Genomic DNA, 26625 nt, shown 5'->3' on the forward strand with positions numbered 1-26625 from the left:
TGAGGGAAGAAAACAGATGTTCTTTGGAATCAAGGGACAATAATACTTCAAGCACCAAATGCTACAAAGAAATCATGAAAATGTGCCTTAAATGAGTCATTCCTAGATTAAGATCCCCACGTGTGAAAATGAGTCGTGGAAGTAGAAAGGGTGGGTTGGTTCTGGTCCTAGGGTAAAAACGCGCAGGCGGCCCCAGCTACAGTGACCGCGCTGCTGCGGTTCTGGCCGGTGCATCTTTAGTGAGTGGCTGTTGGAGGCTTTGCACGTGAAGTCACCTAACTGCTTATCTCATCAGGAATTTTGCAAGAGCCCTAGAGAGAAAACCAAATGGACGGGTAGGAAAGGCCACACGTGCCAGCTGCTGCTGCTTTTGTTCTTAGTGAGGATCAGAAAGGAGCTCCAGGCTAGGCGCGGTGGCTCACACCTGTAATCCCAGCACTGTGGGAGGCGAGGCAGGCAGATCGTTTGAGGTCAGGAGTTCGAGACCAGCCTGGCCAACATGGTGAAACCCTGTCTCTACTAAAAATACAAAAATTAGCTGGGCGTGTTGGCGCACACCTGTGGTCGCATCTACTTGGGAAGCTGAGGCAGGAGAATCGCTTGAACCCGGAGGCGGAGGCAGCAGTGAGCAGAGATTGCACCACTGCACTCCAGCCTGGGTGACAGATCGAGACTCCATCTCAGAAAAACAAAAAGGAAGGGGCTGGAAGGTTGTGCTGGAATCAGACAGAGGGCGCCTGTTTCGGGTCGGCTGCTGGTGCCGGAACGCAGAGCTCCGAGGGCGTTTGCTCATGTGCCAGGTTCCACACGGGAGTCCAGGGGAGGACCAGGCTGTCTTCATCACCGCAGGAACTCAGGTGGCTACTTGGGTCCCTCTTCAGGTTTTTAGGTCCCTCTAAAAATGAAAACAAAGGTATTATTGTTTTTAGCACTTCTGGCCATCTGTCCAACATTGTGACAGAGCAGGCACCTGCATTTTGCCCTACAGGGATGGTGGGGCTGTTCTCCATGGTGAAGACAAGGTTGGCCTCCTCCTGGGGCTGCCATTCTGAGCGGATCCTGGGCAGGGATGTAAAGGTCTGACCAGCAATACACCAGCAATACATCTCTGCCTGTGACAGACCATCACTTCCACAGGAACCTTCCAAACCTTGGCATTGTGTTCCTAAGTTCTGGTTTGAGTCAGAACAACTTCGTTGTAAGCCCCAACCAGATAGAGGAAAGTGCTGGATGAAAATGAAGATGAGGCTGGGCCCGTGGCTCACGCCTGCAACCCCAGCACTTTGGGAAGCTGAGGCAGGTGGCTCAAGCCTGCAACCCCAGCACTTTGGGAGACTGGGTGCGGTGGATCATGAGGTCAAGAGATTAAGACCATCCTGGCCAACATGGTGAAACTCTGTCTCTACCAAAAATACAAGTTAGTTAGGTGTGGTGGTGTGTACCTGTAGCTCCAGCTACTCAGGAGACTGAGGCAGGAGGATCGCCTGAATCCGGGAGGCGGAGGCTGCAGTTAGCTGAGATAGTGCCATTGCACTCCAGCCTGGCAACAGAGCAAGACTCTGTCTCAAAAAGAAGGAAGGAAGGAAGGAAGGAAGGAAGGAAGGAAGGAAGGAAGGAAGGAAGGAAGGAAGAAGGGAGGGAGGGAGGGAGGGAGGAAGGAAGGAAGGAAGGAAAAGAACATGAAGATGAGGCAGTGGGCATGCCACCAACTAGCAGATGGGACACTTCCCCGCAAGACAGCGAGCCCTTGGAAGGCCCTCGCATTGACATTCCTCACAATGGAACAACTGAAATGCACAGCGGGCCCACTGGAAACCCTCCCGAGAAAGGAAGCGTCTTCTGGGTCTGCCCTAGGAAGTCTGAAGAGAGATTTGGGAAAGGGCATGTCTGAGGCCGCGGCATCTCACGCAGACACTGGTGTGTGGAGGCAGCGGATGACTAAGGTGTTCTGCAGGGAGCAGGGGCTCCAGGCACGGTGGGAGCCAGCCAGCGTCACAGTCAAACTCCTGCACCCCAGCTTTGCCGCAACAGGGGAATCTACCTCCAACCCCCTCCCAGGTTTCTCTGTGCCCTGAAGCCCCCGTGCGACAAAATTATCAGGATCTTCACCCCAGACCTCCCAATCAGACTCCCGAGAAACATCCTGCAATCTTCACAGTTAACAAAGGGGCCTATGCACCCCTAAGTTTGAGATCTGTTGATTCTGCAGTGCAGTCACGCTGGAGCCACATGGGGGTCTGATGTGACTCTCGCTCTGCCCTTATTAGTGGGGGCCCTCATGCAGGTCGCCTCCCCTGTAGTGCAGGGAGGGTCCCGGGCTCTGCCGCCCAGGGTGGGGCTGACAGGGGAGAGCTGAGGCAGCCCTGCCTTGGCACCGTTGTGAGCCGGCTCCCCAGGCTGATCTTGAACTTTTGTCTCCAGCTCATCCAGGACAGCTGAAGACATGGGAGTGGGCTTTGCTGCCTTGCGCCTTCAGTGTCTTAAGGGGGACTTTTAGGGTCACCAGCTCAGTGCTCAGTCCCATGAGTGCCTCCGTGCACTGCAGACCCAGCGCAGAGGACTGGCTTCTCCTTTCCTGCCCTCTGCACTCTGCGCCCACACGGCCCATGTGCACCCCAGGCTCCCACAGCACCCTGAACAGTGAGGAGGTCTCCATTCAGCTGTCCATCCTGGTCCTTTCTACGTGTGGGCAGGCTGAGCTGAACTTTCTACCGAAGGGCATTGCAGGCCACTCAGTGCCCAGTACGGGGCCAAGCTGCCTCTCCCAGCAAGGGGAGCAGAGCAGGCACTTTCCACCAGCTGAGCACCACATTTCAAGGGTTGGGGGTCGGCTCAGGGCTGCAGGGCAGCAGTGCTGGAGGTTGGACTAGGCCATGCCTCAGTGCCAGGCCTCACCGTGTGCTGTGGGCACCAGTTTGTAGTTTCTCATTTAAAGCACAAAATTATGAGAGCAAAATGGGAATCTGGCTGAGGCACATTCAGCATTTGATGTCCTCTCTTGCTCAACTGTTTCAAATTAAAGGCGCTTTTTTAAAAGGTCTTTGAGCCTTAGAGACAGAAAACCGACTGGTGGGTGCCAGAGGCTGGGGAGGAGAGTGGAGGGGGAGTGCCCGCCTGCTGCAAGGGGCCCACGCGTCTTGGGAGATGAGAATGCTGAGAACCGGCAGAGGTGGTGGCGGCACAGGCCTGGGAATGCGCTGAATGCTACAGGGCTGTGCACTTCAAAACGGTGAATCGTAGGTTGTATAAATTTCACCTCAATTAGGGAAAAAAACATACTCATTTTGACATCATTGATAGTTCTTGGAAACTACAACTTTAAGCAAAATGACATATAATGAAACCAATTTTTTTCCCCATTGACTTTATAACAAAACTGCGTTGCCAGCAAGGACGCTGCTGGAGGGCCTGCGGGCTCTGCTTCTCCCAAAGCCGCACTTCGCAGGATCCCATCGGCCGCGTTCCGTGAGGGCCTCCTGTGTTTCAAACCGTCCCAAGGACTGGGTGAGACTTCATCTGAGATGAACCAGCACACATTTGCCCAGCAGCCACATGAGGAAGGCACTGTGCCCACCCACCAGCGGGCAGCCGCCAGGGTCCCAGCGAGGCCCTGAGGCTCCTTCTTCCTCTTCCACCGTCTCAGGGTCCCCCTCCCTGCCCGGGTCCTGCCAAGCCTTGCTGCCGGGTGCCCCCCTGCAGGCCCCTCCTACTTCCTTCCACCCCTCTCCCTCAAGACCCCCACACCCCCACACCACCGCCAATGCAGAGCTCCCCAAGCCCCTCCTGACAGGGAACGCTGCCTCTCATCCCTGGCTCCCAGTGAGGTTCCAGCTCCTCAGTGGGCAGGTGGGGTCCTCTCCGGCGCTGACTCATCCCCCACCACCCGCCCCCTCCCACTCTCTCCCTGCTCCTGGCACACAGGGACACACCCAACCCATCCCCATCCCAGCAGGGGCTCCTCCTTGCCGCCTCCTCCTTTCCCTGTGGTGAGACTCCTTCTTCCCGGCCCCAGCTCCTCTGCGTGCCAGGCTGCACCTGCCACAGCTGCCCAGGACTAGCTGTGATCTCTGTTTTCAGCCCATGAGTCTGACACCCTGGAGCCACCAAATCACTGCTTCAGAATTGACAACTACTCAGACACTCCCTGGTTCTTTATAGCAAGACCAGGTTGCATTTAACGGACCCTAGAGGTCAAATGCCAGAAACGAGGTGAGCTGGGGAGGGCACTGCACCCACCTCCATCTGCTCGTGGATCCAGTCCAGGAAGGAGGTGATGCGGGTGTAGACCCCAGGCTTGTTCACCTCGGCGCAGCCAATGCCAAAGCTGGTTGTTCCCACCAATTTCCACAGCCTCCTCTCTTGACATACCAGGGGCCCCCCACTGTCCCCCTGGGTGACAGAAAAGAAACAAAGGTCAGGGGACAGGCACTGCCCTGCAGGCTGCTTGCTGTGGGGGTGGGACCCTCATGATGTCACAATGGATGACCCAGGTTACAGAAGGGAACACATCGGCCCTTCCAGACATGGCATTCCCCAGAGGGGGGTCCCTCAGCCCCTTCGGGGTGCTGCCTCCAGCTGTGTGTCCCTTCCAGAATGCAGACCCTGACCCTGTGAAGGCCAAGGGCAGCTGGAGAGGGAGGGTCCACCTGGCCAGGGCCTTAAGGTGACCTGTGATCAAGTCCTACCCACTGTGGCTTTCGGAGGGCCAGATTCGCTGGTTCCCTGCCACCTTCCTCCTCTGCAGTCCCCCACAAAGTCAGAATTGGAGGGGAACGGCGTGAGACCCCTCCTACCACCCGGCACTCATGCAGAGCCGGATCACTGGGTAAACACAGGCCTGGTGGCCAGGAAAAGGAGTGATATCTTGAGCAAATTTCTTCTCCACACCCTGTAAATTTACTTTTTGCTCGGTCACAGGGAAACGCTAGCAACGGCCTGTCCCAAGGGCTGGGTCACCCTACCATGGCCTCGCCCACCACCGTGGCCCCGTACCTGGCAGCTGTCCACGCCGCCCTTCAGGTAGCCCGCACAGAGCATGGAGGGGGAGATGATGCCACCATACACGTCCCTGTGGTTGCAGATCTTGTTGGAAATCAAAGGGACAGCCGCATGGTTCAGGACAGGGGAGGCGTCACCTGCTTCAAAGCAAGCAAGGGAATGTGTGTGAGAAGGAAGCCTGGCTCGTGCGTGCTGGGACCGGGGGATGAGGGAACGAGGACAAGGGGGGCACCACCTGATGAGATGCAACACGGCCCTGCAGGTGGGCCCGGAGATCCCACTGTCTCTAAGCACGCCAAGCCCAGAGCTTGCCACCTATGCGCAGCCACAAGGGCCACGCTGCTTCAAGGCAGGGCCACTGATTCTTCTTAAGTGTCCACAGTGGAGGAGGAGGGGGTCGACAGTGGCCAGGGCACCTTGCCAGGGCACCAGCCCCATCAGCCATCGGAATACCCCAAGTTATGGGAGGGAAACTGAGGCTCATGAAAGTCGCACACTCGGCGTCTTTGTGAACTCCGGGATGCTCGGCAGACAAATGACCCCCAAAGACATCCTCACCCCAATCCCCAGAACCTGTGTCTGTGTCACCGTACAGGGCAAATGGGACATTGCAAGTGCAGTGAGGGATAGGCCTTGGGCGGGGAGAGGATCTTGAGTAAGGAAGTGGACCCGAGGAAGTCACAGGGGTCCTCGGAGGAGCCGGAGGAGGAGCTGTGACCACAGAGTAGGGACCAGAGTCAGAGAGAGATTTGAAGATGCGGCGCTGCTGACCTGGAAGACCAAGGACAGCACAAGCCAAGCAGTGCGGGCGGAGCACAGACGCCTGGAAAGGCAGGGGACAGGCTCCCCAGGGCCTCCAGGAGAAGCCAGCCCAGCCCACACTTGACACTGGCGCCCTGAGACTGAGTTTGCACCTGTGACCTTCCTAACTATGAGATGATAACTTTGTGTCATTTTAAGCCACAAATTTGGGGTCTTTTGTTGCAAGAGCCACAGGACACTTAATACACCTCCAGTGGGCCAGGTTCACCCCCAACACCGAAGCGCACCCCAACACCAAAGGGCACCCTGACACCAAAGGGAGGGACCCCTCCAACTTAGCTGCTTTGTGACCAAGGCATCTTGACGTTTTCTAGACTCAATGTGGCAGACCTCCGTTCCTCGAGGAGGTCTCAGCAGGTGGCACGAGGGCCTGCTCTCCTCAGCACTGGGACCTCACGTGTGCTGTGAGTGTGAGTCCACAGGGGCCCCGCCCCTCCACCTGTGTCCTCGCATCGGGGTCTGCCTGCATGGCTGAGGGGAGAACCCGTTCATTCCCACTCGCCCCACAGAGATTCCACGGAGACACCAAAACGTCACAATGACGGGCCCTGAGGGGCTGCTCTAGGACCACACGGTGTCACAAGACACTCAGCTTTGTGCCCGGAATGCAGCGAAACAGCTCAACGCACTGTGGGAGAAGACTCCAACACAGGCTGGGCTGTAGTGTCAGGAGAGGGGCTGGTTGGACCTTTTGTGTTGGGCAGAGCAGATTGGCAGCGAAAAGCGAATCTGCAGAGGGATGGAGAATCTCCTGGGAGGATGAAGCTCTTGCTCAGCCCCCTCTTCAGAGCCCAGTGTGACTCCCGTGACTCTGGCGGGCTGGGTGGTCCTGAATGAGAGGTCCCGGATAAGGAGGGAAGGGGAGCACAGCCTGGTCTCCCAGCTCCCACCGCACACGAGGGGTACTGGTCCTGATGAAGCTGGAAGGGCCCTGCCAGCCACACTGGGACAGAGCTGGGCCACGTGGCTGGGTTGGAAACTAGAGAGCTGTGAGTGCCCTCAACCAGGTGGGCAGCACTGCCAGCGGGCAGGGGGTATGCAGGCCCCACAGACCCGAAGCATCCGGGTCAGCCCCTGGTGCCTTCAGCAGGGGGTGGGATCAAGTAATCGGGGTTGAGAGGAAAATCCTGAACTTCCTGTTGGGCTGAACTGTGGGCCCCTCCAAAATATGCCTTCCTGCCACTATGGAGCTCAGACTTATTTGGAATAGGGTCTTTGCAGATGTAATTGAGGTAAGGATCTCAAGGTGAGATCTCCCTGAGTTTAGGGCAGACCCAAAATCCAACGACTGGTGTCCTTATAAGACACGGGAGAGGGAAATCTAAGATACAGAGACACGGGGCAAAGCCGCAGAGGATGGAAACTGGGACTGGAGATCCATCTACAAGCCCCGGAACTCCAGGGCAGAGGATGGAAACTGGGACTGGAGATCCGTCTACAAGCCCCGGAACTCCAGGGCAGCTTCAGCCACCAGAACCCAAAGAAACGCATCGGAACCTCCAGGAAAGCCACCCTGCAGACACCTCGATTGGGTGTGGCAATAAATCTCAATAAATCTCCATGGATTTTGTTTTTTAAAGGCAAAGTCTCACTCTGTCACCAGGATGTAGTATGGTGGCATGATCATGGCTCACTGCAGCTTAGAATTCCTGGGCTCAAGCAATCCTCCCACCCCAGCCTTCTAAGTAGCTGGGACCACCATGCCAGGCTAATGTTTGTTTGTTTTGAGATGGAATCTCACTCCGTCACTAAGGCTGGAGTGGAGTGCTGTGATCTCAGCTCACTGCAACCTCTGCCTCCTGGGTTCAAGTGATTCTCCAGCCTCAGTCTCCTGAGTAGCTGGGATTACAGGTGTGTGCCACCATGCCTGGTTAAATTTCATATTTTTAGTGGAGACAGGGTTTCACCATGTTAGCCAGGCTGGTCTTGAACTCCTGACCTCAAGTGATCCACCTGCCTCAGTCTCCCAAAATGCTGGGATTATAGGCATGAGCCACCGCACCCAGCCCAGGCTAATTTTTTTATTTTTTGTAGAGACAGGGATTTGCCATTGCCCAGGCTAGTCTCAAACTCCTGGGCTCAAGCAATCCTCCTGCCTTGGCCTCCCAAAGTGCTGGGATTACAGGTGTGCGCCACCATGGCTGGCTAATTTTTGTATTTTTTTGTGGAGACAGCGTCTCTCTATGTTGCCCAGGCTGGTCTCAAACTAATGGCCTCAAGGCATCCCATGGACTCGGCCTCCCAAAGTGCTGGGACGACAGGTGTGAGCCACCACACCTGGCCAATTTCCGTAATTTTAAGCCACCCAGACTGTGATAATTTGTTACAGCAGCTACGGGAAATGAATCCTCTTCCTACTAACAAAGAAAGCGATCGATGGAAAACCTTAGGCTCGTGACGTGCAGCCCAGGCTTCCTTCACAAGGTCTATGGCTACTACCACCCCCCACCGCCCTTGTTGTTACAGGAATCCCATCTGCTGCTTCCTCCACTTGCTCCTTGTAGGATGAAAGAACACATCTTCCAAAGTCCCACAAGGCAACGGGTCTTCACAAACACGAATCTTTGAGTTCTGAATGAAGCCTGGGAGGGTTGCCTAGGTGGGCTCTGTATGTTCCCAGTGAAGGCCAGGGGTCCGGGCAGGGGAAGAGAAGCACCGGCTGTGTTTAAGAAGGTCTAGCTCTCTCCTGAGAAGGTCTGCGGTGTCACATTGTCCCCATAACAATGGAACTGTGCCTCCTGACCCGAAGCTCCTCGGCTGACTGTGTGTCCTGAGCAGCTGACACACACTCCCTGGCTAGCGTATCTGGGAAGCCCATGGGAACATCACGCTGGAATGTTGGAGGAGCCCCCTCCGCAGCCCACTGGGTCCTGGGCTCCTGGGCTCAGAATCTTGGCTCCAGCCCACTGACCTCCATCCTCTGTGGCCCCCCATCCTGATGTCCAGCACACTTTTCCATCGGGGAAGTTCTCTTCAGAGTTGGGCAGGCACACAGGCTGGATCATCTCTGTTTAAAAGGAAACAATAGTTCTCAACGCCATTGAGGCAGGAGTCTGAGAAAGCAATTCATCTCATCAGTGCTTATGCCTCTGTGGAGCACAGACTATCTCCCAAGGGAAAGTCAAGCCCCTCACCCCATCCACCATACCCAGAGCACTTAAAACTGTGAACCAGCCCTCCCCGTGGCAGGGGGCGGGGGTCTAGATCAGGGTCAGCACATTTCTTCTGGAAAGAGCTGAATACTCAACGCTTTAGGCTTTGGGAGCCGTGCGGTCTCTACAGCGGCCACTGGGGCATGAACACAGGCCCAGGTACCCACATAGGCGTGGCTGCATCCAGTGAAATGTCTATTTGCCAAAACACGATGGGTCAGACCTGACCCTCAGGCCTCGTGGGCCCACTCCTGGTCTAGATCACAGTGTGCGCACTGCTCATAGAACATGGCTCCACGAATATTCCTATGGTCCCTGAGACGTCTGGAGGTGGCAGGTTTGCCTGTGTGTAAGGCTGGGTCCTGTGGGCCTCCCCCAAAGCCAGAGCGCCCTGCATGGATCCCAGGCTTTTGTGCAAACACGCCCTGAGGTTCCCTCAGCTTTTCTGCAGAACAGTAATAGGCAGAGAAGGAACACAAGAACTCACTTTAATTTCTGTCAAAGTACAAGGACTTGCACCCCGTTTTCTGTAACCAAATATCACTAATAATAGTTGGCAAACTGGCACCCCACAGCCTTTCTCCCACTTCTCTGGAAATGTTTGTTTCCAGGAATTACGTGTCCATGTGATGGGTGCAGTATTGACTCTGCCAGGTAGGGCCTGCAGCTGGTCTTGGGCCGGGATTCCACTCCAGTGAGAGGGAAGTCACCTGTTTATTCTGCTCTCTTGGGAAGGAAAAGGGCTTTGATTTATTTGGGAATAGGCTCCTAGTTCTTTGTTTGCATCTACCGATGTTTGAAAGTTTTATCAGGTGTGGCTCTTCTGGCATTTCTGTAATGTCCAGAGGGCAGGGCCTGACTTTTTCAAGAAATAGGGTCTTTAGGAGCTGCTGGTTGGGAGGGAACTTTCCTGTACTTCCAGGGAGGCGAGGGTGCCCGGCATCTTTCAGCCTGTAGAGAGATGACAGGACACCACCACACCAGCTGGCCAGGCTGGGAGGTTCTGCCTCTCAGCTGAGAGGCCCCTGTACCTGGAGAAACCAGGCAGGTGGGTGGCACTGGCTGAGGTGACCCCTCCACAATGGGCACCTGGACAGGGAAGTGCTCTTTGTCACGACAGCTGGGTGACTCTCTTCCACCACCTAGAGGTCCCAGGTGGTCTGGCCTTGAGAAGCTCTTCCTGCCTCCAGGTGGCTCCAACAGGGAGAAGGTGTCACCAGACAAACCACACAGCCCACGAAGGCTCTCAAATTAAGTTATCATTGGAACTGCAGCCCACCAATCTACCTGGCATCGTCAGTGCATTCGTTCTGTATTCCAGGATCTACAAACCACACTGAAACAGGGTAACGTTGAAAATGTTGGTAGTCAACAAGTCTGCAAACAGGAGAGCCAGGATACAACTGAAAATTACCTGTCATGCCAAGAACTAGGAACATCACGACTTCAATGAAAAAAGATAATCAACTGATGCCAACACCAACATGAATCCGGAGTTGGAATGATTAATTAATATCTGACCAGCATTGTAAAGCAGCCATCATAAACGATATACGAGCAATTGCAAATCCTCCTGAAACAAATGCAGAGCGGCAGCCCCACGCGGAGACCCAGACGTACCGTTGAACGTGAGCGGCCCAGCCAGCTTCATGAGGGCGATGTCGTGGCCCAGCCTTTTTGGCTTGTACTTGCTGTGGTAGACAATCTTCTCCACCAAGTGGGATGGGGCTGGACTGTCCAGCAGGACAACTAGACCCACCTGGATGGTCCATGACTTGGGGAGGTACAGGCTGAAATGAGAAGAGCACGAGGGAAGCGAGGGAAGAACCCAACCACTGAACTCCTCGACCTCAGGTGTCCTGAAAACCTAGAAGACGGCGACAGAGGTTATCAGGCAAGAGGTGGTCCTGTGGCCCTGCTTCTTTGTGCTCTACACGCAACTGCACTGCCATGCCCTGCAGAACACACACCCACACCCGCTGTGCTTCCCAGACAGGCCTCACTCTCAGCACCTCTGACGTCTTCTTGGCATTTGAGGGCTGAGCTCAACTTGGCTCACTGCAAGGAGTCTATCGGGCCCATTCTTCATCAAATAGCAACAAAACAGGGGGTAAAAATAACGTGACAACCACTGTGTTTGGAAGGCTTTTCCGTAGCTTTCTTGCACTCTAAGCTCCTGAGATTTTAAGAAAAAGAGACCCAGAACCTGGCCCCCAACATATACCCTCTAGCTTCCCGCACTACCATCTCACCCTATCTCTGCCGTAACGTGGTCCTCTGGATTAGCTATGGGAAGGTCTAGGTCCTTTTATTTTTGTAGTGTTCCTCCAGCACAAGAGCTTTGTCCCTCCTCTGTCTGCCCTTTCTGTAGGGCTACAATCCTTATAACAAGCTCAGGGTCACCAGTCACCAATAGCGATGGGGCCACTGTGAGGCTGGAGGCACCTCTCCAGCTGGATGTCACTTGAGGGTTGGACTCTCTGCCTTCCCTCTGGAGCCCCTGCTCTCCACCCAAAGCAGCCCACCTCACCCAACATGACCCAGGCATGAACAGGGGTCTGGGAAGACGGTCAGCAGCACTCACTCGTAAACACAGTGTGCAGCGGTGACGATCCACAGAGGCGTGATGACAGAGCCCCCGCACAGGTGGTAACCCTGGAACTGAAGGCTGGCCTGCCAGGGCCACTGTGAGAGCGAGGACACATTTCCACCCACGATGCGTGCACTGTAGCCCCTTCTATGACCGCAGGCTAGGAGGGGAACAGGGCTTGTGGGTCCACCCTGAAGATATCTCTGGGGGACATGGTGTCACTACCATGCACCTGCTCCTGTCTCCCCACCCTCACTGCCCCGCTCCCAAAGCTCACAGCAGTTCTAAGATAAGTGCTGTAAGATGGGGCTCAGCAGGGAAGGTGGTCAGGCTCCTGGGGAGACCTGAGGATGGTGGGTGCTGTGGGGGATGCGGTGGGAGAATCACCTGCCTTGCTTGGTCAGTGCCTGGCATTGGCAATGCCACCCCCCTCCTGTCCCCCCAGTGATGACAATACCCTGGGATGTCAGGAGCAGGCCGGAACCTTCTGCAGCCCCCTCTCACTGCCACAGGTGCACACACCTCCCTGACTGCTCTGGACCCCACCCCTGCTGTGTGAACACTCCCATCTGCCAGGAACGAGGGGCACTGTCCCGGGCCTGGAGTGGGCACTGTGCACGTGTAAGGAGGAAGTGGTACTGAGTCAGGGACTCAAGGCTCTACAGAGTGATGGGACATCGTGGACCTTGGTCCTGTCTGCAGCTAATGAGTCCCTCTGGCTGCTTCCCCCACCTAACGGGCGAGGCTGGCAGGTGAGGATGACACTGCTCCCCTCCTCCGGCAGGTAGGGGTACACAGGTTCCTGCCTGGCACCTGGGAGGAAGGGACACAGAGCAGCATGGGGAGAGAGGACTCTGAGGGCGGGGAGATGGGACTCGGCATGTGCTTGCTTCCCCTGGAGCCCCCATCTTTCTAGAACTCTTACCTGTGCACTGCAAGGTAACCACGTGGCCAGAGGCACAGCCCTCCCTAAAGTGGAGAAAAAGTAGGCTCCATGAACAATGCCCAGGTCTGTGAAAGGAACACTTTCAAAAACTTAATCTTAGGGTAACAGAAAAATAAATTATATTTCCCCCCTCTTGAATATAGATTACAATTTTAGTCTATGTTAAAAAAAAATGAGGATGAGGTCACATGATTCATTCTAAAACACTCGACTAACAGTGAAGTATTGTATATGTAATAGGCTGTTCTGTACTTCTAAGCTTTAGATAGCTAGTGATAAAGGATGTGTAAGATCTATTCTATCACGCTGTCATTGCATGGTGATTCGGCCCAATGTTCTCCACCTCCTGGCCCCTGGGGACACAAGAGTGCCCAAAGGACAGTGTGGCAAGCCCTCCAGGACTCCCTGTAGCCTGGGTTCACACACCTGGCAGAGGACTCCTTCCCCAGAGCAGCAGTGTGACTGCCCCAGAACTGACACTCCTACCCCCACCCCCACACACAGGTGGAGACCAGGGTGTGTGCTCTTCTCATAGCGAAGGGAAAGCGATCCCAAAATCTCTGTAATGTTCTCTGCCTTTTGAGCCTCAGCTCATCATGCAAGAGAAGGCTAGTGTCACCAGACTGAGGATTCGGCACCCAAGACATCAGCTGTCCCTCCCACCGCATGTGAGTCCTGGTCCTTATCCATCCCCGATGGACCGACCAACAAGCTTGTTCCCAGAGCAGGAAGCACATCTTGGAGTTTGGGCCAAGATGTCAGGAGGAGACTATGGAATTGGATTCAGAACGCTTGGCTGTATCTGCTACGTACCATCTAACCTGGGGCAAGGAAGGTGGTCCCTGTAAATTTCAGATACCTGACTGTTTTTTTAAGGACACCTGGTTTTACCTTCCCCATGAGCTGTTGGGGAAAACATGTAAAATAAATAATGAATGCCGAAGTATTTGGTAAACGAAGGAGGATACATTTCTGTTGTTTTTTTCTTTTGCCCTTCCTCTTTTCCTTCCTTCCTTCCTCTTTTCCTGCCCCTCCCCCCCGCCCCACTTCTTGCTTGCCTGCTTTCATTCCCCAGACACACCCAGAGTGCCTGTTACGTGACAAGCTAAACCTACCTTGGTCACACGCACAGCATGTTACCCTTCTGCTCTATTTCCTTCCCTTTCTTTGTTGGGCCACACTTGTCCAGTTGGGACCAGGTTCTCGCACCCCCAGCCTGGTGTATCCACCAGTCTAACCAGGGTGAGCAACTCCCACCGGCCATCTGAGATAACACACTATGCCTCTTAAGTCCTTGTGGAGCTGAGCACAGCATCACCAATCCAGCAGGTGTCTCGATGCCCACACAGACAACAGCATTGCCTGGCCACCTACCTCACATACACCGAGTGGTGTAACGCAGTCACCTTGTCATCTGGCAAGAGGTGATTGATGGACACAAACCCCTCCCGGAACTGCTCCTCCAGCGAGCTCACTCTGAGGTTATCTGAACTTACATAGCTGCAAGCACATCAGAAACACAGACCCGACGTGTTAAATTTACCCTTTGAAGCATCCAACCTGTGTGCGAGTCACAACATTACAGGGATTGTACATGGGGGATGTCATTTTGTCCCCACAAACCCATCAAAGGCTTCCTTTTTCCAACAGAATGAAGCTCACTCCCCCTGGCGAGGCATTCATTCCAGGCCTGCTGTGTTCTGGGATGACCCTCGCTTCTGGCCTGCACCCAGCGGCCCCATCCACCCACCCTGGGTTGCAGCCACACGGAAGAATGACCACCTCCTGATGTCCTTGAATGGGTCACACCCTTTACGCATTCAGGTGAAATGCCCTTTGCTTGGCTTGAAACAAGTCCTGAGTGGAGCTGAGCACAGAACTAAGCCCAGTATTGTCGGGGGCCACCAACCAGGGACACCAAGTCCCCAAGAACAATGAGATGGAGGAACAGGAGAGACGCCCCTCATCTGCCCAGGACCAGCGTGGGTCCCCACTGGAAAGAGATGAACACATACAAGAATGATTCCGTGAACATCAGAGCCCAGCTCATGTTTAAAGTGCCAGGACACGGGTCTTCTGGAGAACAATGGTGAAAGCGGTGCAACTTTTTTTTTTTTTAATCAAATGTTTAGAGAGTCACAAGATGGAAAATGGCGAATAAACAGCCATGTTCCCCTTTCTTTGTGAAAACACAGTGCAGAAGGCTTGCTTTCATGGTGAGCACGCCAGCTTACCCACAGGATTCACCAGCTTACTGTAAATGCTTTGGGGATGTGCATGTGAAATACAAAGTTCAGTCAACTTGGAGTTTTGAGGAAAATGTAATCAAGGCAGCGGGCAGCCCTTCCAATGATTGCTCAATGCACTGATACCATGGGCACTGGCGTGAAAGGGCGGATTGTTGCTGGGATGGCCTGGTCCCGGTGCCAGTGGCAGGGCTTGCGCCAGGCAAGAAGACCCCAGTGCTGCAATTGGAGCCCCATAAACTGTTCAAGTCTCAAAGTGCTAACAATGGCAACCGCAGCCCCATGCTCCCCCAGCGTGCTGTCACGCACCAAGTTCTTCCACGCTCACGGGGTCATCGGAACGTACCACGCCCCTCAAGGCAGGTGCTATTACCATCCCTACTTTCTAAGGAAGGAAACTGAGGCAGGAGCTGTGTGTGGAACTTGCCTGAGTCTACACTGGGATGTGAACCCAAGCAATCTGGCTTGACAGTCCATCCTTCCTTCCTCCCTTCCTTTTCTTTCTTTCCTTCTTTCTTTCTGAATCACAGATATCTGACATAGGATTAGTAGAGCAGAGAATACTAAAGAAGGATTTTCAAAGAGAATTTAAAAAAATAAACAGAACAAAATGCAGAAGGAAATCTTAGAAGCTGAAGCAATGGCTAGGGAACAAAAGCACAAGCCTGTAGAGAAGAACGCAGGCAATGCTGTGTGAGAGACTGGGAGACTGCATTCCCTGGACTTCCTCGCAGAGGGAGCACGTTCAGCGTGAGAAGGGGAGACGGCATTCCCTGGACTTCCTCACAGAGGGAGCACGTTAAGTGGAAGAAAGAATATTTCACCAAACAGACTGGGGTGGAAGACAGACAGGAAGGCTGCACCACCCTGAGGTGTCCTCTAACTGATCCCTGGGACAGCTGGGGCCCCTGACTTGGGTCTGCTGGTTGGGAAAGGAGAGGGATTGAGTTGAGTTCTTCTGCATGACAGAGCAGAGAGGCCTTGGGGTTTGCTCAGAGAGAGGGGTGGTCCTCCAGGACAGAGAAGGAATGCAGAGAGAAGAGAAGAGGAGACCCCTCCAAACCCCCCACCCAATGAACCAGAGGAAGAGACTCAGCAGGGAAGAAAAATACCCAATGGGAAAGCTCTAAGGTATGTGCAGGGTGTGTGTGTGTGTGTGTGTGTGTGTGTGTGTGTGCAGTGTGTGTGTACCTCTTCTCAGCTGTGTGCAGTGTGTGTGTGCAGTATGTGTGTGTGCAGTGTGTGTGTACCTCTTCTCAGCTGTGTGCAGTGTGTGTGTGCAGTATGTGTGTGTGCAGTGTGTGTGTGCAGTGTGTGTGTACCTCTTCTCAGCTGTGTGCAGTGTGTGTGTGCAGTATGTGTGTGTGCAGTGTGTGTGTGCAGTGTGTGTGTACCTCTTCTCAGCTGTGTGCAGTGTGTGTGTGCAGTATGTGTGTGTGCAGTGTGTGTGTGCAGTGTGTGTGTGCAGTGTGTGCATACCTCTTCTCAGCTGTGTGCAGTGTATGTGTGCAGTGTGTGTGTGTGTGCAGTGTGTGTGTACCTCTTCTCAGCTGTGTGCTGTGTGTGTGTGTGCTGTGTGTGTGTGTGTACAGTGTGTGTGTACCTCTTCCTCCTTGTCTCTGAGGAGCAATACTTAATTCCTAAAGGCGTTAGCATGGATGATTTTTGCTGTTCTCATTGAACTTGAATGGCTCATTTCTGAATCTCAGTTGGTGTGGAGGGAGAAGGAGGCAGACCTCAGGGCTAGAGACTGGAGGGTAATTTGGCTTCACCGGCTTTGGAGAAAGAGAGTCGAGAATATGACGCACAGAATTTGAAAGTTGAGTCTCTGTGGAGGACTCAGGCAGCGTGGCTTTAATACCCCATCTTCTTGAGTGCAAAGCAGAATGCAGCCTGCCTGCTCTGCACATGGAGAACTGCGAGCAAAGGAGAGTAAGGAAGATGCTGGGGGCAGCTGTGGAGGTACAGCGGCTGCAGGAAGTCAGAAAGAAGGGGCCAGGGGAGAGAAGGAGGCCCAGGCCTGGGCCAAAACAGCATCACCCCAATGCAAAAAGTCACACAGGCAACACCAAACACTAAAAAGTGCAGTCAGCTGTTATAGTTCTTTTTTCTACATGTTGCCAAACGACCGTTTTGAATTACTGTGTCTTCACCACATTTCTGACTTTGAACAGTTGGTTCTGTGGGGTTCTTGGGGAAGCGTGAATGGACACTGCTGTGACCACCAGGACCAAGCGGGAAAGTGTCCAGGAAGCTCCTCCAGGAGCTGCCGGCTGCGGAGCCGGAGCGCTTGTCTTTGACTCTGAAGCTTTTTACTGCATGTTTGCATCTCCGGTCCTGGCCTGGCCCTGAGAACCCCCAAACATGCCATTTCCCAGGTGCCTCCAGCAAGTCACTTAGCCTGTCTGGCCTTGGTTTGCTTGCCTGTGAAGTGAGGATGGTACTGGGCATCCCCAGGTGGCTGTGAGGATGGAATGTGAGGGCGTTAAAGCGCCCATAGTGCCCAACTAAACGGTCACTGTCTGTCCTCGTTGTCATCCTCTCTGTGTTTTGCCCGTGGGTTGGAAATGCTCCTTAACTTACCTTGGGAAACCCAGCTGGGCACAGGCAACATTTGCATAGTGACCCTTCCAGTCATCGGAGCACATGGTCTTCCATGAAGCGGCTGTGAACACCTGGAGCGCGGCATTCCGGCCGCTCACCCGGACTGGCCCATGCGCAGGGAGAAAGGCTCATTAGTGGCCAGCAGAACCCTGAACCACAGGCAGGGGTTTCTCCACAGCCAGCTCAAACCCCTCCTCTGCTGAATCTGACCCACTCCTCGTCCCTGGACTTTCTCATAGAGGGAGCACGTTAAGTGTAAGAAGACTCCCCATTACAGAGCAGTGACTCTGGACCCCCTGAGACTTCTCGGTGGTCTCATTGCTTGTGTGGTGCATGGAAGGCCCTCCCTGACCCCCAGTCCAACATGTCTTTGGGCAAATGCCAGTTCAATCCCCACTGAGGATATGACCTACAAATGGCAGTGACTTGGACGCATTTCACAGACGGGAAGGGTCAGGGTTGGCCTCTGCTGCTTCCTTCTACTTCCCCGGGAAGAGCCATGACCTTACCACAGCGGTACTCGTCCTCCCCGTCTTTGCAATCTGAGACTCCGTCACATCGAGCTGTCAGCTCAATACACTTAAAGGATGAGCGGCACCTGTACTTCCCCGAGCAGTCGAAGTGGACTGGGAAAAGGGAGGAAGTCAGGAAATAACCAACAGCTCTTTCAGTGTGCGGCACGAAAACTGTCCACCTGCCACACAGTACGGAGCTGGCCGGCGAATAATGAAACCTGTGTTGAAATCGCCTCCCTGTTTCCCGCTGCCCAGTTTCGGTTCTGAATTCCAAGGTTGGGGCTGCTGTGCCCCACTTTGTCTCACTAAGTGGCCTGGCCCAGAAACCACAGTGCAAGGTGAATTTAGACTCTGGAGGGCTCAAGGTCAAGAGAGCAACTGCATGGCTGGGGGCCGACCTGCTGAGCCTGCCGAGCAAGGAGTCCTGACTGAGAACTCCATCTCCCTGGTTTCTCTTACCCTGGGTGGAAAGCGAATGAGCTGTGGGGCACACAGTGGGGCAGGTAGCAATTTCAACTGACCTGTGATTCAGTTGTTTGAAACAAAAATTGTTCCCTATTAGAGCCCCTTGGTCCAAATGACCCACTTTCTCAAAAGCCACATGTGCCTTATTATAAAAACAGCCGGTGCGCCTGCCTTGCGTGAATGGGAACCTTTGTCTTCTCCCCGCTGCTCCGGTCAGCACCTCCTTCCCACCTTCAGGATTCTATTTCATCAGCTGCCTTTGGCCACTCCTAACCGGGCAGGTTCCTTGGTGACAAAGTCATGAGCACGGCCAGCAGCCCTTGCTGTGCCCCAGACTGGCTTTACATCCAAGCAGGCAAATACAACTTCAAGTCAGCAAACGAAAAGGATGTTTGCCTCCAGTAATTAAGGCTGGGCAGCAGCAAAATGCCGGAATGAGTGGGGGCGCTCATGAAAGTTTAACTACTTGGCTAGGTATTTGAGAGCCTACTAAATAATGAATTGTACTCACTGCCCAGACCAATGGCCAGCGCTAATATCAGCGCGATGATCCCAATGATGATGATTGGAAAAAACTTCAATGGCAGCAGTGACAGGATCTGTGCAGCAACAGCATCTGCATCTGAAAACCAGGAAGAAGAGGAAGAGCAGAAAGCCACAGAGCCTCCCCTGGAGTGGCGTGAAACTTACGAATCTAGCTATCCATTCCCCTTCCCCTCTTTGCAGAGAAGCCTCAGCGCAACGAAAGGTGCCTTAATTAGAGAAAGGGCCACCCACCAAGGGACACGTTCTCTAGAAGTTCAGTCCTACCTGCTCCACCTTTGACCCGGTCTTCCGTGGGGGCTGAGGGGATGGTGCTATGGGTTGAATAGCATCCCCCAGAAAGACATGTTGAGGTCCTACCTTTTAGTACCTCAGAATGGCATCATATTTGGAGATGAACTGGAGAGTGTCTACAGAGTCATCTAGTTAAAATGAGGTCATTAGGGTGGGCCCTAATCCAACACGACTGTTGTCCTTAAAAAATGGGAAATCGGCCGGGCACAGTGGCTCACACCTGTAATCCCAGCACTTTGGGAGGCCGAGGCAGGTGGATCACCTGAAGTCAAGAGTTCAAGAGCAGCCTGGCCAACATGGTGAAACCCTGTCTCTACTAAAAATACAAAAATTAGCTGGGTGTGGTGGCGGGCACCTGTAATCCCTGCTACTTGGGAGGCTGAGGCAGGAGAATTGCTTGAACTCAGGAAGCGAAGGTTGCAGTGAGCTGAGACAGCACCACTGCACTCCAGCCTGGGTGACAGAGCAAAACTCTGTCTCCAAAAAACAAAAAGGGGAAATCAGGACACAGGGACAAACATGCGTGGAGGGAAGAGGATGGGAGGAGACACAGGCAGAAGTCAGCCTCATGGAGATGAAGGCGGAGATGGGAGCAATGCATCTACACACCAAGAAATGCAAAGGATTATTGGGAAACCACCAGGAGCTACAAAGAGGCAGGGCAGGGTGCCCCACGGGTTTAAGAGGGAGCATGGCCTCGACGACACCTTGCAATTCGGACTTCCGACCTCCAGAACTGAGACAAGAAATTCCTGTTGTTTTAAGTCACCCAGTTTTGGGGTCTTTGTTTCAGCAGCCCTAGGACACTAATACAGAGGGGCAGTTCCCCTGCAGAGGAGGGTATGAAGCCAGCACGGGGGACTTGCAGTCCAGAGGTAGTGCTGGGATCTGTCAGAGGGGATGCAAGGACATGATGTTAATTTTGGTTTGTTTGTTTAAATTTTTTCTTAGAGAGATGGGGGTCTCACTACACTGCCCAGGCTGATCTCAAACTCCTGGATTCAAGCGATTCTTCCCACTCAGCCTTCCAAAGTACTGGGATGACAGTTGCGAGCCATCATGTCCAGCCAAGGACAGGGTGTTTATACACCGTTCTCCACACTCGTTGTGCACAGAGACACTGACAGCTTCCGTTCCAGATCATCTCTTCAAGGATGTGTGTAGAGCAAACATCCTTGGAAGATAGAAATAGCATCTCCCTCCAGAGCAAGTGGCAGGTTTGTTTACTGTCCAGTTTCACAAATATAATGTCTTCCTCCAGAGCAAAATGTGCACAGGCCTGCTTGCAGCCCATTATAAAGATTAGGGTTACCTTAACTCTAGGGTGTGCAGCAGCAATGCAAGCTGCCTGCACGTGCAGTGCACACGCAGGCTGCTCCACACGCCTCTGTGGGACTGGGAACGCAAAGGCAACCACCCAGCAAACAGGACGCTCATGCCTCTTGCTGCACTGTGAGGAATAGAGTCCCTTGTCTCTGACCCAGGAGTCTTGCGTCTTCTGAAGCACCCATGAAACTGTGGCGAGCTAAATTTTAGCTTGCAGGTTGGGTGAAATCTCAGGCCCTTCACAGTTCTTGCCTTGAGAACCAGGCACATCTGGTGGAAACAATGTGTCAGCAGTGTCCAGATGCCTGCCCAGAAGTATGTCTCTCTGGGTAGCAGGAGAATTCCCACTAGCACTCTTTCCTCCGGGGGAGAGCAGGCCATTTCACAAAAATTACTCTATCAATCCTGAAAACACATCTATGCCCAAGTCACCTTTGCTAAAAATTAGGAAGGTTGGAATCCAGAAAGGGGAGGGAAGCCTGCCCAGGTTCGCACAATTGCCCAGGACGAGATTAGCACGCGCCTCTCTTCTCCTAGTCTTGGACGTGTTGAGCCAAGAGCTCTCTCATGGAACAGCTAAGATGATCTTTTCCTGCCTGTCCACGGAGACTCACAACTTCACCCTCTGGCAATAAGGAGCGTGATTATAAAATGATCAACATCAGCAGAGGCTGCCTAAGAAACGAGAATTTGAAGACAAAAATGGTGAAAAGACACGGAATGCGAGGAGAAAAGAGTGTGCAGAGGAGAGGGTGAGTGAGAGGCAGAGGAAGAGAAGGGTCATAGGAGGTGCACACCACAGGCCCGGGGGCTGTGAGGAACTCAGAGGGAGGGAGGACGAGAGACGGGGCAAGCTCTGTGTTTTAGGCCTGGACAAGCTCAGCAGTTTGTTGAGGCTGCATTCTCCATGCCTAGAACAGCAGGGGGCACACAGTAGTCTTTGATAAAAATGTGCTAGATGACAGGCTGGGCGTGGTGGCTCACGCCAGTGATCCCATCACTTTGGGAGGCAGAGGCGGGCAGATCACCTGAGGTTCAGAGTTCAAGACCAGCCTGACCAACATAGAGAAACCCCATGTCTACTGAAAATACAAAGTTAGCTAGGTGTGGTGGCACACACCTGTAGTCCCACCTACTCAGGAGGCTTAGGCAGGAGAATTGCTTGAACCTGGAAAGTGGAGGTTGCAGTGAGCAGAGATCATGCCACCACACTCCAGCCTGGGCAACAGAGTGAGACTTCTAGCTTGGGCGACAGAACGAGACTTGGTCTCAAAAACATAACACACACACACACACACACACACACACACACACACACACACAAAGACAATACATAAGTGAATGAACATGGCTGTGTTCTAATAAAAATTCATTTTTAAAAATGTACTAGGTGAGTGAACGAATGACGTCATGATAATGAAGTTGCTTTAACTCAGGATCTGAGACCAAGTCCTTTCAGGACGACCTATCTGTGGTCTTGAGCTGGCAGAACAGATTCTCTCTCCACCCTCACACCTCGATCCCCAGCAAACTAACAATTCTTTGTATGAGGATGCCCACCCTCCATCTTACACTTAGAAATCTGCAGGAACCCCAGGAATGATCTCTTCTCATTCCAGCTGCTCTGTGTCTAAGTTAGATTTAGAAAATAACCCCAAATTATAAAATCAAAGATTGATATGTAATAGAAATTTTGTATCCATTTCTGTTTGCCCTGCTCCTCTGTCAGGCTGCCCTTTGGGCACTGCAGGGGCCCCATGCCTCCTCTCTGCTTGGTCCTTGAGGGCATACCTGGAATACACAGTGAAATGTACAGTATTTCTCCAAAGAAGGAATGCAAATGGCACACAAGCGTGGAATTAGACTTCTTGACCAGCCTCGCCAACATAGGGAAACTCCATCTCTAGTAAAATTATAAAAATTAGCTGAGTGTAGTGGTGCATGCCTGTAATCCCAGCTACTTTGGGAAGCCAAGGCAGGTGGATCACTTGAGGTCGGGAGTTTAAGACCAGCCTGGACAATATGGTGAAACCCCATCTCTACTAAAAATATCAAAATTAGTCAGGTGTGGTGGTGGGTGCCTGCAGTCCCAGCTACTTGGGAGGCTGAGGCAGGAGAATCACTTGAACCTGGGAGGCAAAGGTTGCAGTGAGCTGAGATTGTGCCACTGCACTCCAGCCCTGCGACACAGCGAGACTCCGTCTCAAGGAAAAAAAAAAAAAAAAAGCTTTTGACTTCTTGAGAAATGAAAACAATGTAAATTAGACATAACTACACACCAACTTCACAATGATTCATCTGAAGTGAAAGGAAACGGACCCCCACCTGCAGTCCACAGGGGTTTAAATTATGTAAACTTCCCAACTATGTAAACTTAGAAACCAGAAAGCTCAAAAACAGATGAAAGTTTTGACCTAGCAGTTCCACTTCTAGGAATTTATCCTAAAATGTCACCATAGATATACGCAAATATCGACCCCCAAGGACACTTAGAAGCATGGCACTTACAATATTGATGCACAGGAAACAGACCAAATGACCCACAAAACAGAACGGGTGAAATCAGAAATGATGTACACATATACTAGAATACCTAGAGGAGGACAAGGTGATATAGAAAAGGGGTTGGCGAGCTTTTTCTGTAAAGGACCGGATAGTAAACACGGTACTTTAGACTTTATGGGCCATGCCATCTGTCCCAACAACCCCACTCTGCTGTTACAATATGAAAGCAGCCACAGTATGTGAACAAATGAGTGTGTCTGTGTTCCAATAAAACTTTATTTATAAAAGCAGGGGGTGGGCCAGATTTCACCCATCAGCCATAGTTGTCAATATCTAGAAAATATTTAATTATTTAATGCCATAGAAAGATAAAGATGATATTGTTAATTTTTTTAAAAAGCTTCAAAATATTATAAATAGTACACGTTACTCCCAAGAGGAAATACAGATCTACAGATAGAAGTGAAGAAACCCAATCATGGATCGCTAACAGGATTATCTCTGAGTAATGGTGCATTGTGGGTGATTTTTAAAAATCTTTTTGCTGAACTGTATTTTCTGAATTGTTCTAATGAACAATATGTTGGTCTATTTATAAGGAAAAGTTTTTGTTCCTCCCCATTACTAAGAATTAGTCACAGCAAAATCATCAAAAAATAAGAGAAAGGAATATTATAGTTCTATCAATATTCATATTATTTAAATTATGTTAGGAACAACTACAGGTCAAATGATGACCAAATGGCTATGTAAACTGCATATCTACTTGATGGAATATTGCGATTCCATAAGATTTATAAAAACTTTTTATGGAAAAAACCCACCTGCCTATATCTGCACCGTGCACGAAACCACATTTACAGGCAAAAGCAGGAAGGGACTGAATGCGGACGTAAAAACCAGGGAAGTTTTGGGGCAGTCAGGTGATTGCAAGATTTTTTTTCTTTCATTGACACTTATGCTAATTTTGAGCCATATTCTTAAATAGTGTGTCTTTTCAGTTACTTGAAACCTCTTCTCCCACCTCCCATCCTTTCCAAACCTCCTCCAAGCCAAGTGTCCAGGTGGTTTAAAAGGAATCAATAGGGTGGCCCCCACTCCCGCTTTCTGGAACCTCAGGCAGAGCTTCTGTGGTTCCTCCCCAGCACCAACGGGTCAGGGTTCTGCCTGCATTCAAGCCCCAGCTTCCACAACCAGCAAGCCCACAGCTCCCTCTGACCAGTCCTGACCGTCTCCCGTCAAAAAGATCCTAGCTGTATAGGTTGCTACAGAGTCCATTGTTTTGCCAAGCATTTGTGACTTATTTACGAAACAACATTTTTCCTGCTCTGCTAGGAGCCACTCTGTCATCTGCTGCTGGATTTTAATCTAGGCCTCTCATATCTTTGGTGACATCCAGTGTATCCTAAGTTTTTGGAAGGACTGGTGGTCACTGCTTCTCAGGACTTCCTGGAGGGCTCAGAGATTTCCTGGCCGGGATCTGACCTCCTTCAGGATTGACGGGGCAATTGTGGAAACCCAATCTCTGAAAATCTCCAACAAGAGAAGAAAACACCTGTCTCCAGGGAGTGAGCAAGTGGCTTAACCGAACAATTCCCTCTCCAGTGCCCCTCCTCCCCGAGATTCCGCAGGTCTAGGGAAGCGCAGGTGTCCAGCCTGTGGGTGTCAGAACAGCTGCGGAGATATTTCCCCCACAGGGACACTCAGCTACACTGGTCATCTACATGGGAGTATGGGCAGAAATCACAGGGTCCCCACCTGGGTCTACCTACCTGGTGCAACAGGACTTATTTTCAAATCATCAAGGCCAAAAAGCGATCGGAATGAGAACGGGGCTTCGGCGGCAGGCGGATCGTTTTCCCCCATGGTGACTATTTCAGGACCTCCGACATCCGGCTCCACCTCCACCTCCACCTCCTTAGCAGAGGAAGAACAGAAAACATTCATTCGCCTATCTATAGTTGTAGCGTCAGGTGCAACTCGGTCGCACGGTAAATCTTTGAAATTCAACAGTCCACACAGAGCGCATTCAGTATGGATTAATCAGAAACACCCGTCTGGTGAGAATACATTTTGTCTGAGCCACGGCAGATAACAGAAAAGCTTCTAGAGTTAGCAAAGAAAGTATGAACTGAATTCCGCTAAGACAATGACTTTCCCGTTGTTTGTCCAACCAATCTTCAAACTGATTGCGTAGCATACCTTTAGAGAGATTCCCTTTCACCATTTAGAAGTAACCGACCGTATCGTTATTCTTCGGAAGATAAATTACTCTCAAAGCCCTTTCCGTCGCCTTTTTGCGACTGTTTTCACCTGTCCCACATAAACGCAATGCTTACCTGCACGCGTGGTACACCTAGCAAAAGCAGAAGAAGTTTCGATACTCACATAACACTCGAGTCCCAGAAGTGTAGATGGCACGGGGAAGGGATAGCTGGCCACAGTATTAGTAGCTTCCCATAAACTCAGCCCTTTCCTGGCTCACACGAGCATGACCTAATTAAGAGTGAAAGTATTCAAGCCGTCCGGTGCCCAGTCCTTCGCCCACATAACAAAGTGGGGAGTGGCTTTGGACCAATGGCTTACATCAAAACAACCTTGGGGCTGTGTTTCCTGTGAAAGAATTCCACCTATCGCAAGGCAAAAGAGACCAGAGGCCTTTCCAAGTCATTCCCTGTAACCCCGAGAGGGCGGAGGAAGTAGGGAAATAGCAGAAAGTTCCCAGCTAAACTCCAGTTCCCTCTCCCAGAGATCAGGCATGGCCTCTGGGAACCTGCTTCCTCCAAGGGCTAAAATCCACAGAGGCTCCAGCAGGCACAGAAACACAGATATCCAGATCATCCGCTTTCACTGCCTTTGGGGCTACCCGTGGTAACGTTTGGAATTCCAAAGGAAACCAGCAAGCCATTTGAAACAAACCGTGTTTCACACGGTCGTAGTAAAATCTAAACAAGAGTTTTGTGCCAAAAATGTTTATTTCATTTCTATCGCAAGAATAGCTTAAAAGAATATCTTAGAAAAACAAGAAGTTCATGGTGGGCCATTTTTTGGCTTTCATTCTTGCCGATACCTCTGTTTACTCTCAGCATGTAGCAAATTATACAGTTTATCTGTATCAAAAGAATAAGTGGGAAAATGCTTTCTGAAAGATGGAGCCAGGGTGAGAACGTCCCCTCCCAGACAGGCTGTGGTTGGCAGCTGAGAGGCTTCTCTCCGAACACCCGTTTCACTCACCGTTTCTGGAGCTGCCATCATTAAAAGCAGAAATAATTTCCTCTTTCATTATAAAAACAAGTGTGATGGTAAGCAGGCCGCCAACAGGTTAGACCAATGGAGGAAAATGTTCCCCGAGTCACTCAGCCTTGTCGACTCAATCATCGTAGCAAACGGCATCATCGCGGGCACCTGTGTAACCCAATCTGCATGGAGCTATCAGGTGGCCCTGAGCGGTTAGACTGCAGAGACCAGGGAGGGGAAGATGAGGCTGCCCTCTCATTAGTCAGTAAGGTGAGCAAACCTTTTCAGAAACTTTGCCTCAGAGAGTCATTGGAACACACGCGCTCCTTTTACTTGAAAGAACCGCTAGGCCCTGTCAGTCGGTGATGGCCGTCAAGAGGCA

General features: G+C 52.0%; 1 protein-coding gene across 3 annotated transcripts; it reads right to left on the bottom strand.

Annotated features, from left to right (window-relative positions):
* Window positions 1-25505, bottom strand: TMPRSS3 (transmembrane serine protease 3). Of its 3 annotated transcripts, none has more exons than XM_012444992.2 (13): window positions 25395-25505; window positions 24779-24923; window positions 18850-18960; window positions 17868-17984; window positions 17338-17461; window positions 13883-14008; window positions 12488-12531; window positions 11557-11722; window positions 10593-10762; window positions 8732-8827; window positions 4993-5135; window positions 4237-4389; window positions 1-895 (listed from the first exon to the last, which is right to left on the bottom strand). In XM_012444992.2, the coding sequence occupies exons 2-13, from the start codon at window positions 24870-24872 to the stop codon at window positions 878-880; spliced, it is 1362 nt and encodes a 453-aa protein (XP_012300415.2). In that variant the 5' UTR covers window positions 24873-24923; window positions 25395-25505; the 3' UTR covers window positions 1-877. The 3 variants fall into 3 exon arrangements, with proteins under 3 accessions (XP_012300415.2, XP_012300405.2, XP_012300412.2); XM_012444982.2 differs by having other exon boundaries at window positions 4993-5138; XM_012444989.2 differs by lacking the exon at window positions 25395-25505 and adding an exon at window positions 25346-25375 and having other exon boundaries at window positions 4993-5138.
* Between the last annotated feature and the right edge of the window lie 1120 nt (window positions 25506-26625).

This window comes from Aotus nancymaae, unplaced genomic scaffold (assembly GCF_030222135.1).
Source record: "Aotus nancymaae isolate 86718 unplaced genomic scaffold, 86718_ANA_hifiasm-v0.15.2.pri h1tg000022l_1, whole genome shotgun sequence".
Lineage (NCBI taxonomy): Eukaryota > Metazoa > Chordata > Mammalia > Primates > Aotidae > Aotus > Aotus nancymaae.